Genomic DNA, 11,950 nt, shown 5'->3' on the forward strand with positions numbered 1-11,950 from the left:
GTTGGCTCTTCGAATCAGGCAGCAAAAGTATTGGAGATTCAGCATCAGTATCAGTCCTTCCAATGAATATTCAAGGTTGATTTCTTTTAGAATTACTAAAGGAATATATATAATATATTCCTTTTTGGAATATAGAGTCATTAATCCAATCAGAATTACAATTTACTATTTGTTAGAAATCTTTGCATAAACACTTTTCCCAGCCCATGCTGTTTTGCTTTTAATATCCAGTTATCTAAAATTTAAGAAGAATGAACACCGCCCCATGGGAGTGTATGTGCTGCTCTCTGATCCTATAGTTAAAATTCAGAGAATGGGGAGTGACGTCATCTGTAACAATAAAAAAGCTTCTCAGTGTGTGGAAGACATATATATAAAAGTCACATTGAAGGGTCTACAGCTCAACTTATCAGCTTTCTCAGGTTTACTCAACTTTGAGAAAGCATCAGCTGCTAATACGTTTGAAAGAAGATTGTGTCCTAAGACAGGTGGTGAGTAATTTTTATTTTCTCTTTTAAGTTTCCATGAGTTATTTTCTTACAATCAAGTAGTCATTTAATGTGTACCATTTCCTACTAATATCATGCTGTTTGTTAAAGGTAAAATGTTAAGGGAGAGTTTGAATTATATTTAATATTAAAATGCCACAATAAAAAATAAATTTATGCTACTAAAATATTGTTGAAACACTTGCTTTTGTGATTAAAGTATTTTGAGAGACCTTGCTATTTTTTTTTAACTCATTTGCAATTACACGGAAATAATTAAAATTTGGCATGATGTGCTTTAATGATATCTTGTTAAAATTTTGAAATAAAGCAGCCTAGTGAGAAATGAATAATCCTGATTTAAATAATCAATGTAAATTTATGTCTCTGAGTTAAAATTTCATTTTTCCCACATAATATCCTCACAGAGAGCTCAATCTGTGTACTGTAGTTGGAGAAACTGTTTTACTGCTGAATATTTGGTCCCTTTACATAAAACTTTCTCTCATTTTCTATCTGAAAACTATACATGAATTTTAAGGATGTTTTACACGTTTCTAATGACCTTCTTGTAAGAAGCTCACCTCTCAGTTAAGAATAGGAAAGAAAGACAGAGGCACTAGGTGTATGTGACAGAGCTGGGACAAACTCCTGTCCTCTGGCTACAGTGATTTTTTTCTCATATAAACCAAAAATGAAGAATATCCATTTGGTGCTCCTCCAATAGCTTATATTGCACAGTGAAAACAAATATAGTAGGTTATAATGGCCGTTATGCTACTTCTAAATGATGGAGTTTCCCACAGCCACCCTATGTGTATGTTAAAATGGAGAACAAGTATTAAGAAAAGGTACTTCTATCATGAAAGCTTTTGCAGTTGTTGAAATGCAGACTAAGGTAAGACTTGTCTATTTTGCGATAAAAAGCTTAAAAGCAAAAGACAAAATTCTAAACATTATACTCAAACAAAATTGTTAATAAAATGAGCTGAAAAGATAGAGACAAGCATTTTATATGGAATCAAAGCTCTAAATTTGTATAACAAGTAATTAACTAGATGATGCTTAAATGCTTTGACACATTCTTTTTAATGCTAGAGAGAACTCTGTGTTGTTAGTAAAAATCTCCAAATCAGAATCTATTAATTTGGCATTTATAGTTATCATGACATTGAAAGGAAGTTTACTTATGAAAAAGAAATTTGCTAAGTAAACAGACTCTGTTGACAATTTACCTAATTAAGAGAAGTAGCCATTTTCAAGCAAATTAGAAGCATTTAGTCATAATTAACACAAAATGTAGGAGGAAATTCTAAACAGTGAACTTTTTGATTCTTCACATAGCTTAAAATTCATATAACTTGCACAAGAACTCTCAAAAAGATACCTAAGAAAGTAAAACTCATCTGTCTCATTTCTAAGCCAATTGGGTTATACTTACTATATACTAATTATGTGTATATATATATAATTGTTGTAGCCACACGTTCCGGGAAACAAACTCACTCAGAAGGACAATGCAGATAGTGGAGTGCAGTTTATTACACCGGCGGGCCCAAGGCAGAGTCTCCTCTTAGTCAAGGACCCCGACCAGCATTTGTGAAAATCTGTTATACCCCATGTGTACGTGTCTGAATCCACCACTCCAAATTCCTGGAGACTTACATAAACCAAGGAAAATACAATCCCAATAACCCATCATTCACGTGCTATGTGCTCATGTGCTCAAACAGTCAAACAATTAGCCAATAATCAATAAACCTGAGGTTACACTCTGATAGACACAGAAAAATTTATGGCCTGTCTGGAGGAAGGGTGATTAGTGTATGTTTTCTCTTAGGCGATGAGTAACCTAGATACGATCTTCAAGGTTCCCCTGTCTGGAGGGGGTCTTATCCTTCTGTTGTTGTTTTCATAGGCACTAAACACAGAGTTCAGAGCCCATTGGAAAGGTGGCCGAGCATGATCAGCATGAACAGGCCTAAGATGGAGTCCAGGCCCTATGAATTCCTTCTTCATTCCCTCCTCTTAATGCTCTTAACTCATATTATGAGCACATTCATAGGGATATATTGCACCCTGGCTCTCCGACCGCCAATTTGGGAGAATGACATCAACCTTCGGGTTACTAAGTTCATAACACATTGTAAAATTCAGGGTCCACAAAGCAGAACTATCAAGACAACTATAACAGTGGTAAATATAGTTTTCCACCCTTCACCCAAGATAGAACCGAAGTCCAGAAAGGAATGTTTTCATTTGACGTTGCTTTTACCTGGTTTTTCATGTCATCTAAAGCAGCCAATACATTACCAGATAAGTCAGGAATGTATACACAACATTCAACCTTAATTATGGCACAGGTCCCTCCTTGAGCAGCTGTGAGTATGTCCAAAGCCATGCTATTATGAATCACCGCTTTTCTCATTTGGATTTGCTCTTCATTTAAGGCTTGGATGGCTTTTGTTCTATCTAGGAGGGCGTGTTGTGTGAAGTTAGTCAAGGCCTCTGCTTTAATCATGATATCTGTTGTCCCTATAGAGGATACGAATAGGCAGCAATAGACTCATACCATTGAAATACGGATCTTGTCCACCTTGCATGTAAATAAGGTAGATTTACCAGGGCTACCGGAGTAGATTTACAAGCAGGTTAGGCTTTTGTTACACTGGCATTTATAGCAAATGTAACCCCATGACCTGAGTCTATTGACTGTAGGTCTTACATCAAAAGAGCAAGGAGAGGTTATTCACAAAAGAGAGGAAGGTCTCTTTTTGTCATCCCAGAAAAGAGCAGAGTGGTTTAAAATCTCCTTGGCAGAGCGGTGACACCCACCAAGGAAGTCCATCCATCATTGACAGAGGCACAGCCCTACATAACCAGAAGCTGGGAGTGTGGAAGTCTGTGTGGGAATGTGCCCATGAGATGAAAACATTGTCCTGAGTTGAAACGGAAGTTAAATTCAAAATCACATTGATGAGGCCAAGCAGCAGGAGTTGGTTGTGCGGCTTTATCCTGAAGGGGCTCCTCCAGGATCTTCTTTTCCTTCTTCTTAAGGATGGTCTTAGTCTCTCGAGGGTCAGCGGGGTCCCTCTGTGTAGTCCATTCAGTGTTTTTTGGGTCTGCGTGGTATGTTCTCTTCACCCTCATATGATTGATCCAAGGGACAATACCTGCAACTTTAACTGCAGTAGGGGTAGTTAGAATAACATAAAGGCCCTTTCACCAAGAGGCTAGCAAATCATGTTTCCAATCTTTGACCCATACTTGGTCACCAAGCGTAAACTCATGAATCTGTTCCCGAGGGGGAACGGCACCCTTTCTTGTACAAACCTAGTTACCCAATTTATTACCTTACCCAGTTCCATCTGCTGTGAAATCCTATTCCCCCTTACCTGAGGCAAATTTGTTGATACCTGTTTTATTATCGGAAGGGGCCTCCCATTACAATTTCGTATGGAGAATAGCCTTGGGACTGTGGGGTCATCCTGAGTCTGAGCAGAGCTGTCAGAAGCAAGTCTACCCAGGAGCAGTCAGTCTCTATGATCCACTTGGAGAGTCTCTTTAATGTCCAGTTGGTTCATTCCACCATCTCAGAACTCTGGGCCTATATGCAGTGTGCAGTTTCCATTTGATGTTTAAAGTTTTGCTTACTTGTTGTACTAAATCAGCTACAAAAGCCAGGTCATTGTCTGAACCAATGCTGGTAGGAAGTCCAAATTTGGGAACTATTTCCCTAAGCAGGCACCGGGCTACTTCTGATTCTCTTTCAGTCCAGGTAGGAAAAGCTTCTACCCATCCCGAGAACGTACATACCATCATCAGCAGGTAAAGGTAGTGTCGGTGAGGTTTCATTTCAGTGAAGTCCACTCCCAGGTGTTCAAAGGGCAGCATGCCTTTCCGCTAAATACCCAGAGGTTTTTGTCTGAATACCCGAGAGGCAGCATTAACCTGTGAGCAGGCAGCATGGCCTAGGTGGGTCGCTTGGTATGTTTGGCTTACCAGATTGTGTGCCAGCTCCTCTGGTACCAATAATTTGCCACTTGGCAATTCCCACCATCCCTTTTCAGTCTTGTTGGCCCCTTCCGCTTTGGCTAACCTGACAGCCATTGTCCTTGTTTTATCAGGCTAGTGCCATCAGTATACAGGACCCAACTAGGGTCTGAACCTTGTGTCCTTCTTTAAAACAAACCCCAGATACCTTACCTCCTCCTTGCAGATCTGTGCCTTCTTCTTCAACACCCGGTAACCTGCTTCCATCAGCAGCTGGAGCAGTGCTTTTTTCCCTTTCCAGCATTTTTCCTTGGTCTCGGCAGCCAGCAGCAGGTCATCCTCGTAATGTAGGAGCCAACATCCATACTCTTCCGGATGGAATGAGTTCAGGTCAGAAGCCAAGGCTTCCCCAAAGATGCCTGGGGGGTTCTTAAACCCTTGTGGGGGAGTCCAGATGAGCTGTTGCTTGGTGCCCCCGACTGGATCCTCCCATTCAAAGGCAAAGATGGGCTGTGACGCTGGGGCGAGGCGTACGCAGAAGGCACCCTTGAGATCTAGCGAGTATAAACTTTAGTCCTCGGCGGGAGGAGGCTAAAAGGCATAGGGGTTTGGAACAGTGGGGTGTAAAGTCACAGTAGCCTGGCTGACTAGCCTGAGACCCTGTACAGGCCTACAGTCCTATCCTCCTTCCTTTTTGACTGGCAGGATCTCTGTATTCCTAGCCGACTGGCACTCTACTAGAGTGCCCACTTGTTTCAATCTATTGATATGGGGCAGTATGCCAGCCCAGGCCTCTGTCGGTAGCGGGTACTGGTGCTTTCTAACCAGGATGGTGCCTGGTTTGAGTTCTGTTATCACTGGGGCTTGATAGCCAGCCTGGGTGGGGAGCGGGGTTTGTCTTTCACTCAGACCTCAGGGAATAATTGAGTTAGCTCTCTCTCATGCTCTTCCGGCCCACCTGGTTCTTCCTTCGGAGGCTCATGCAACCTCCACTCATCTTGGGGTGGTATTGAGAGAGAGAGAGAGCAAATAAGTCATAGTCCATCCAGAAGGTGGGCCTCTCCTCAGGGGAGAAAGTCACTTATACTCCTAGTTTGGAGAGCAAGTCTCTTCCCAGCAGGGGTACTGGGCACTCAGGAATGTAGAGGAATTCATGAATCACTTGGTGCCCCCCATCTGACATTTTCTGGGCTGGCAAAATGATTTAATCATGTCTTCTCCCCATACCCCAGTTACAGCGGTAGTCTTTTCGGACAGTGGTGCCACAGGTTTTGTTACTACCGACAGTTCTGCTCCTGTATCCACCATGAAGTCAATGTTTTGGTCCCCCACTTTTAAGGTTACCATGGGCTCTCGGGGACCTGATATCTCTGAGCCCTGGCAGCCCTATTTAATTTCCAAGCCAGCAAGCCCCACAACTGCGGAAGCTTCCTCTTCCTTCCTTCCCTTAGGGCATTCATTCTTCCAGTGGCCAAAAGCTTGGCACCAGGCACACTGGTTTGGCTGTAATGGGGCCCGGGGCCTCCGTTGGGACCGGCTGAAGGATTGTCCTGTCCCTGGGGCAGAGGAGGTTTTCCGGAGGGCCCGAGATAGACTTTCCCAGAGCAGCAGCTAGCATTGCAAATCTCTTGTCTGTTCTCTTCCATTTCCTCCAGCTCTCTGGTAGAGCACAGTCTCTGCTTAATTCCAATGTCTCCCTCCCCTACTTGTCAGTACTCACCGGGAGAGATGGGTATAGCTTGGGCGGTTTGGCTGGAGCCGGATCCTGGAAGTGCTGGCCAGAGGCTCTGTCACTGGGATTGGAGCCTGCTGAGGTGGCAGCTCTACGACCTTGGGAAGAGCTGGCGGAGGAGCAGCGGCTGCTGCAGGACTTCACCTGACCCTGGACTGGGCATTAAGCCCGCCTCCAATCCTGGTGGAGCACTGAGGCAGGAGCGTCATTATCCAGTATGGGGGAGGGGTCAGGTCGTCCCGTCCAAATCCTGTAGAATTTCCTTTTTTATCATCAGTAAATTTTTGTGCCATTAATGTTTTCCCCTTTCTCTTCTGGATACAGAACCTTGTCCAAGCAGGAGGGTCTTGAGCTAACCCTAGCCATGAGTCAATATATGGATATCGATCCAGGTGCCCTGGCCCTCCTGTGACTACTGTATAGACTGCTTCCATTATTTTTAAGTTCATGGTGTTCTCTGGTGGCCATCCTACTCCCATAGGGGGCCATTTGACCTCACAGATTATGTGGAGGCTGTTAGGCTTCATCTTCACCCCATAGTCTCCTCCTAATCCCTTCTCAAAATTTTTAATCCTGCACTCCAATACAGTTGCCTTAGATTCACTCCTCCCACCTTGCTTACCTTCTCGGACCTTCTTCTACTTTTCCTTTTCGTTCTGTCTACGAAGTTCTCAGTACCCTCTGTACTTCTGATATTTCCACTCAATGACACTTAAACTGCCGTTCTGCCTCCTTCCTAATTGGGGTGAGAAGAGCCTTACCTGCCAGATCCCAGAGGGAGAAGGGATCGGCGTGCCTTCACCTTCTGGTCAGCACAGCCGAACCAGAACACCACGTGGTCCAAGACTGTTTCTCCCTTAAAGTCCGTTCTGCCTTGGTGGGCTTGATCAGGTGCAGATGAAAACACAGATGGGTTAAATATACCATGTACCAGGCCATCTCTGGGAAAGCCAATTCATACTCACTTATGTATCCCCTTCCTTCTAGCCTAACAATTCCGAGGGGGTCAAGAATTTCACAGCAGACGGGACACCTCCTGGGGGAGGGCAGAATATGAGCATACAAGGACAAGTTTCCTATCCTAAAAATCCCCTGGCAATTGCTGGTAGTAATATTCCCTGAGATGGCGTGGACATACCTCCTAAATGACCTTCACAAATTACCTTCCTAAACCGTAGCACGCTCGTTCACCTGTGTACCAAGCAATCGCTGCTGCCTGCCTATTCCAGGCCCCTGTGGGTCCGTGCCCCTTCTAGTCCCTCCCAGGGGGGTGATCAGGCCCCCTTTTCCACCCTGCCGGGTGGGTTCATCCTCATCTGAGCGCTCAGTTCCCTTGCTGCCATTCACTACCTGCCAAAGCGAAGAAACCTGGCGTTGAAAGGCTGAATTCTTCCAGAGGGGCGAGGCGCCTTCCCCCCTCTAGGAGATTGAAGCCACAAAGCCTCGGGGCGGCCTCAAATGAGACCTGTCTCCTCAAAGTGAGGAGTTTCCCAGCAAACACACCAAATGTTATAGCCACGCATTCCAGGAAACAGACTCACTCAGAAGGACAATGCAGATAGTGGAGTGCAGTTTATTACACCGGCGGGCCCAGGGCAGAGTCTCCTCTTAGCCAAGGACCCCGACCAGCATTTGTGAAAATCTTTTATACCCCATGTGTATGTGTCTGAACCCACCACTCCAAATTCCTTGAGACTTACATAAACCAAGGAAAATACAATCCCAATAACCTATCATTCACGTGTTACGTGCTCAAACAAACAGCCAATAATCAATAAACCCAAGGTTACACTCCGATAGACCCAGAAAAATTTGTGGCCTACCTGGAGGAAGGGCTGACTAGTGTATATTTTCTCTTAGGCGATGAGTAATCTAGATACGATCTTCAAGGTTCCCCTGTCTGGAGGGGGTCTTATCCTTCTGTTGCTGTTTTCATAGGCACTAAACACAGAGTTCAGAGTCCATTGGAAAGGTGGCCGAGCATGATCAGCATGAACAGGCCTAAGATGGAGTCCAGGCCCTGTGAATTCCTTCTTCATAGTATATAGTAATTATGTGTGTGTGTGTGTGTATATATATATATATATATATATATATATATATACACACTTATATAAACTGTAAAATAAAGAGACTGATTCCAAAAGTCTCTCACAAAAAAGAAGCCAATTAGTCACTGTCACACTCTGTGCAAACTTGTATGGTTATAAATATAAACTACTATAAACTTAATTGTACAGTTTGGAATATTAAAAGTATTTTTAAATACCTCCATTTTTCTTTTTCTTTTTTAGTTAATATGATGTCTGCAAAAGACATGGTTAAGGTAATGATTGTCATGTTTGCCATCTGTTTTCTTGCAAGATCAGATGGGAAGTCTGTTAAGTAAGTACTATAGCCTATTCTGCATGGTGAGGTCAGGGGAATTGGATTTTTAAGGTTGGCTTTATGATTTGGAAGAGGGGAACTAATGGAGTGATCCTCTCTGATTCTGTTCCCTCCAGGAAGAGAGCTGTGAGTGAAATACAGTATATGCATAACCTGGGCAAACATCTGCGTTCCATGGAAAGAGTGGAATGGCTGTGGAAAAAGCTACAGGATGTGCACAACTTTGTTTCCCTTGAAACTTCTGTACCTTACAGAAATGGTAGTTCCCCGAGACCTCGAAAAAAGGAAGACAACGTCCTGGTTGAGAGCCATCAGAAAAGTCTTGGAGAAGCAGACAAAGCTGATGTGGATGTATTAATTAAGGCTAAACTCCAGTGAAAACAGATATGATCAGATCACTGTTCTAGACAGCATAGGGCAACAATATTACATGCTGCTAATGTGTTCACATGCTATTAAGATTAAGTGCCAATATTTCTATGACAAACCTTTATTGCTAGCTGTGATACCTACAATTTTAATTGAGTATTTTGATTCTATTTTATTCATCTAAGAGCTCTTTTAATAATTCTATTTCCATTGATTCCAAATAAATGAAGTTAAGTATTTCTCACTTGTTATAAAAATGTCTTTTGGTTATGAGTAACACCAATATGTTAAAATTGATCATGACTAAGAGCAACAACACAAAATGTTTTTTTAACCATATGTTTCACGTTCTGATATTTTGAAATTATTCTTTTAATCTTATCAAAGTACCAGCTCCCTGAATCATTACTAGCTTGATACTATTGTCCTCTTCACTTCAGGAAAGGAATTGAAATGCTTGGCAAGGAGAGGCAGAAAGTGGTCAGAAACATGGCGAAAGCATTTGCCTATACACAAAGCCACTGAGCATATCCCTAGACTGGAAGTCAAATTGCAATAGAATAGAATTTTTGTATTTAAAAGAATATAGCTGTTCATTTGTCCTTCCTCACATGCATTTTTAATACAGTGAACTGACTTTACCAAAGACAATTTAGAATATCAATGGTCGTTATGGGGAACTTTTGAAATCCCCAAACTCAATCTTCTTAAAACCAATTTGGATTACTATAGCGCTAAGATTTCCAAAACTGAATTAAATGCCTATTTTGATTGGTATTTTGAAGCCTCTGAATATCACCAGCACCCTAAAATTGCCTCTTTACAAAGTAGGATTTTAAGATTAACTGAAGCAAACAAGCAACTAAGGAAAGATAAAGTGACTTCAGAAGCCTCATGCTCCTCCTTTTGGCTCCTGATGATCAGGCTTCACCTTCCCTTCTGTACTACGCACACCTTCTCCACACCCTCAGCTCCCCCATATTAATTCTCTCACTGAACTGTCCTATTTCTTTAAAACACTCCCCACTCCCTTTTCCTCTGAATTTATCAGAACCTGTCCTCTTAAAATTAAGCCTTCTGAGGACCCAACGGCTAAACCCTGAATTTCTTATATTCCCTGGACTAAAGGTGAATTATAAGCCATAGTCAAAGATTTTCCCAAAGTAACTGAAGATCTTCACAGATTTGCTGAGGAATTAAATATAGTTTTTCAAACTTGGCAATCTTGTTTCTCTGACTTAGTTCATATGCTTGCTGGTAAAGGCCAGGCCCACCCAGCACTGTGAAAATTGCTAATTGGAAAAGGAGAAGGAAGAGAAGGAGGAGCGGATGAGAAAGAGGAATAAGAATCCAGATTAGCACCCTTGGGAAGTCAAGGCTGTGGTGGGTAGAAGAGCGCACTTAAGGCTATTTCGGGTTGTCCGCCCTTGGAAATGAGCCCCAAGAAACAGGGCATGTAAAGCAGAAGACTACTCAGATTCCTGAAAAATAAAGTTTTTTGTTAAAAAAGAAAGAAAAGAAAGAAAATTCCCAATTGGAAATATCCTGAAAGGTCTCTAGAATTGCAACTGGAAGACCAGCTGCTAATTCATTAAAAGATCAGGCTTGGACAGTTGCTGAGTAACTTCATGGAGCAATTCCTAGGGCTTTTCCAAAGCCTGTTGATTGCAGCAAACTTTAGGTTTGCACAAAATATCTGATGAATCTGTTCATGACTATTACAATTGACTTCAGATTACTTTAAAGAAAATTCTGGTCTTCCTTCAGATGTTTATTCCATATTCCACCTGGGTAGCTTTAACTTTACGTTTATTAAGGAGTTGAACTAGAATCTTTCCTATCTAGTAAAAAGGATCAGGATGGAATGGGAAACTATGTCCACTCCAGCCTTACTTAATCTGATAAACTTGCTCTCTTGCACTCTAGATGATTCACCTAAAAGAAATACCGCTAGGGAGGGAATTCCCTGGTAGTCCAGTGTTTAAGACTCAGGGCTGCTTCCTTTTCCGGTAAGCGGCCTGAGGTGACTCCTAAAAATGGTGTGCTATTCACTTGACCCAGAAAGCCCCACAAAATCATGCAAATCAAGAGGTTCAAATCTTCGTGTACACTTTAAGAACACTCATGAAACTGCCCAGGCCATAACGGGTATGCATATCTGAAAAGCCACCAAGTACCTGAAGGATGTCACGTTAAAGAAGCATGTGTGCCATTCCGCCGCTACAACGGTGGAGTTGGTAGGTGTGCACAGGCCAAACAGTGGGGCTGGACTCAGGGTTGATGGCCCAAAAAGAGTGCTGAATTTTTACTACACAGGCTCAAAAATGCAGAGAGTAATGATGAACTTAAGGGCTTAGATGTAGATTCTCTGGTCATTGAGCACATCCAAGTGAACAAAGCCCCCAAGATGCGGCGCAGGACTTACAGAGCTCACGGTTGGATCAACCCCTACATGAGCTCTCCCTGCCACATTGAGATGATCCTTACTGAAAAATAACAGATTGTTCCTAAACCAGAAGAGGAGATTGCACAGAAGAAAAAGATATCCCAGAAGAAACTGAAGAAACAAAAACTTATGGCCCAGGAATAAATGCCACAAAAAATAAATGCAAATGAAAGTTTTGAAAAAAAAAAAAGACTCAGGGCTTTCAGTGCCATGGCCTGGGTTAGATCCCTAGCGAGGGAACTAAAATACTACAAGCCATGCGGAATGACCAAAAAAAACGAAACAAACAAAGCAAAATTAAGATTAATTTTTAATCTTCAAATCCAGCAAACAAAGACTCTGTAAACAAAACCCTTCTAGTTTCTATTATTGCAAAGAATTAGAACACTGGGAAAAGACTTTCTAGGTGGCACAGTGGTAAAGAATCTACCTGCAATGTAGGAGATACAGGAGACGTGGTTTTGATCCCTGAATAGGGAAGATTCCCTGGAGAAGGAAGAGGTAGCCTGCTCCAGTATTCTTGCCTGGGAAATC

At 42.5% G+C, this 11,950-nt stretch overlaps 1 protein-coding gene across 1 annotated transcript; it reads left to right on the plus strand.

Annotated features, from left to right (window-relative positions):
- Nucleotides 1–265: 265 nt before the first annotated feature.
- Nucleotides 266–8,979, plus strand: PTH (parathyroid hormone). Its single transcript, XM_068989408.1, has 3 exons — nt 266–356; nt 8,508–8,598; nt 8,718–8,979. Exons 1-3 carry the CDS (start codon nt 266–268, stop codon nt 8,977–8,979), a joined length of 444 nt encoding a protein of 147 aa, XP_068845509.1.
- The last annotated feature ends 2,971 nt before the right edge of the window (nt 8,980–11,950 follow it).

Source organism: Capricornis sumatraensis, chromosome 16 (genome assembly GCF_032405125.1).
Source record: "Capricornis sumatraensis isolate serow.1 chromosome 16, serow.2, whole genome shotgun sequence".
In the NCBI taxonomy this organism is placed as follows: Eukaryota; Metazoa; Chordata; class Mammalia; order Artiodactyla; family Bovidae; genus Capricornis; species Capricornis sumatraensis.

Excerpts from the sequence above, each read along its gene's own strand:
- PTH (XM_068989408.1), top strand. The coding sequence starts at position 266 with ATGGGAGTGTATGTGCTGCTCTCTGATCCTATAGTTAAAATTCAGAGA. Across the intron at positions 357-8,507 it reads CAATAAAAAAGCTTCTCAGT|TTAATATGATGTCTGCAAAA; the intron begins GTGTGGAAGACA and ends TTTCTTTTTTAG. Across the intron at positions 8,599-8,717 it reads TCAGATGGGAAGTCTGTTAA|GAAGAGAGCTGTGAGTGAAA; the intron begins GTAAGTACTATA and ends TGTTCCCTCCAG.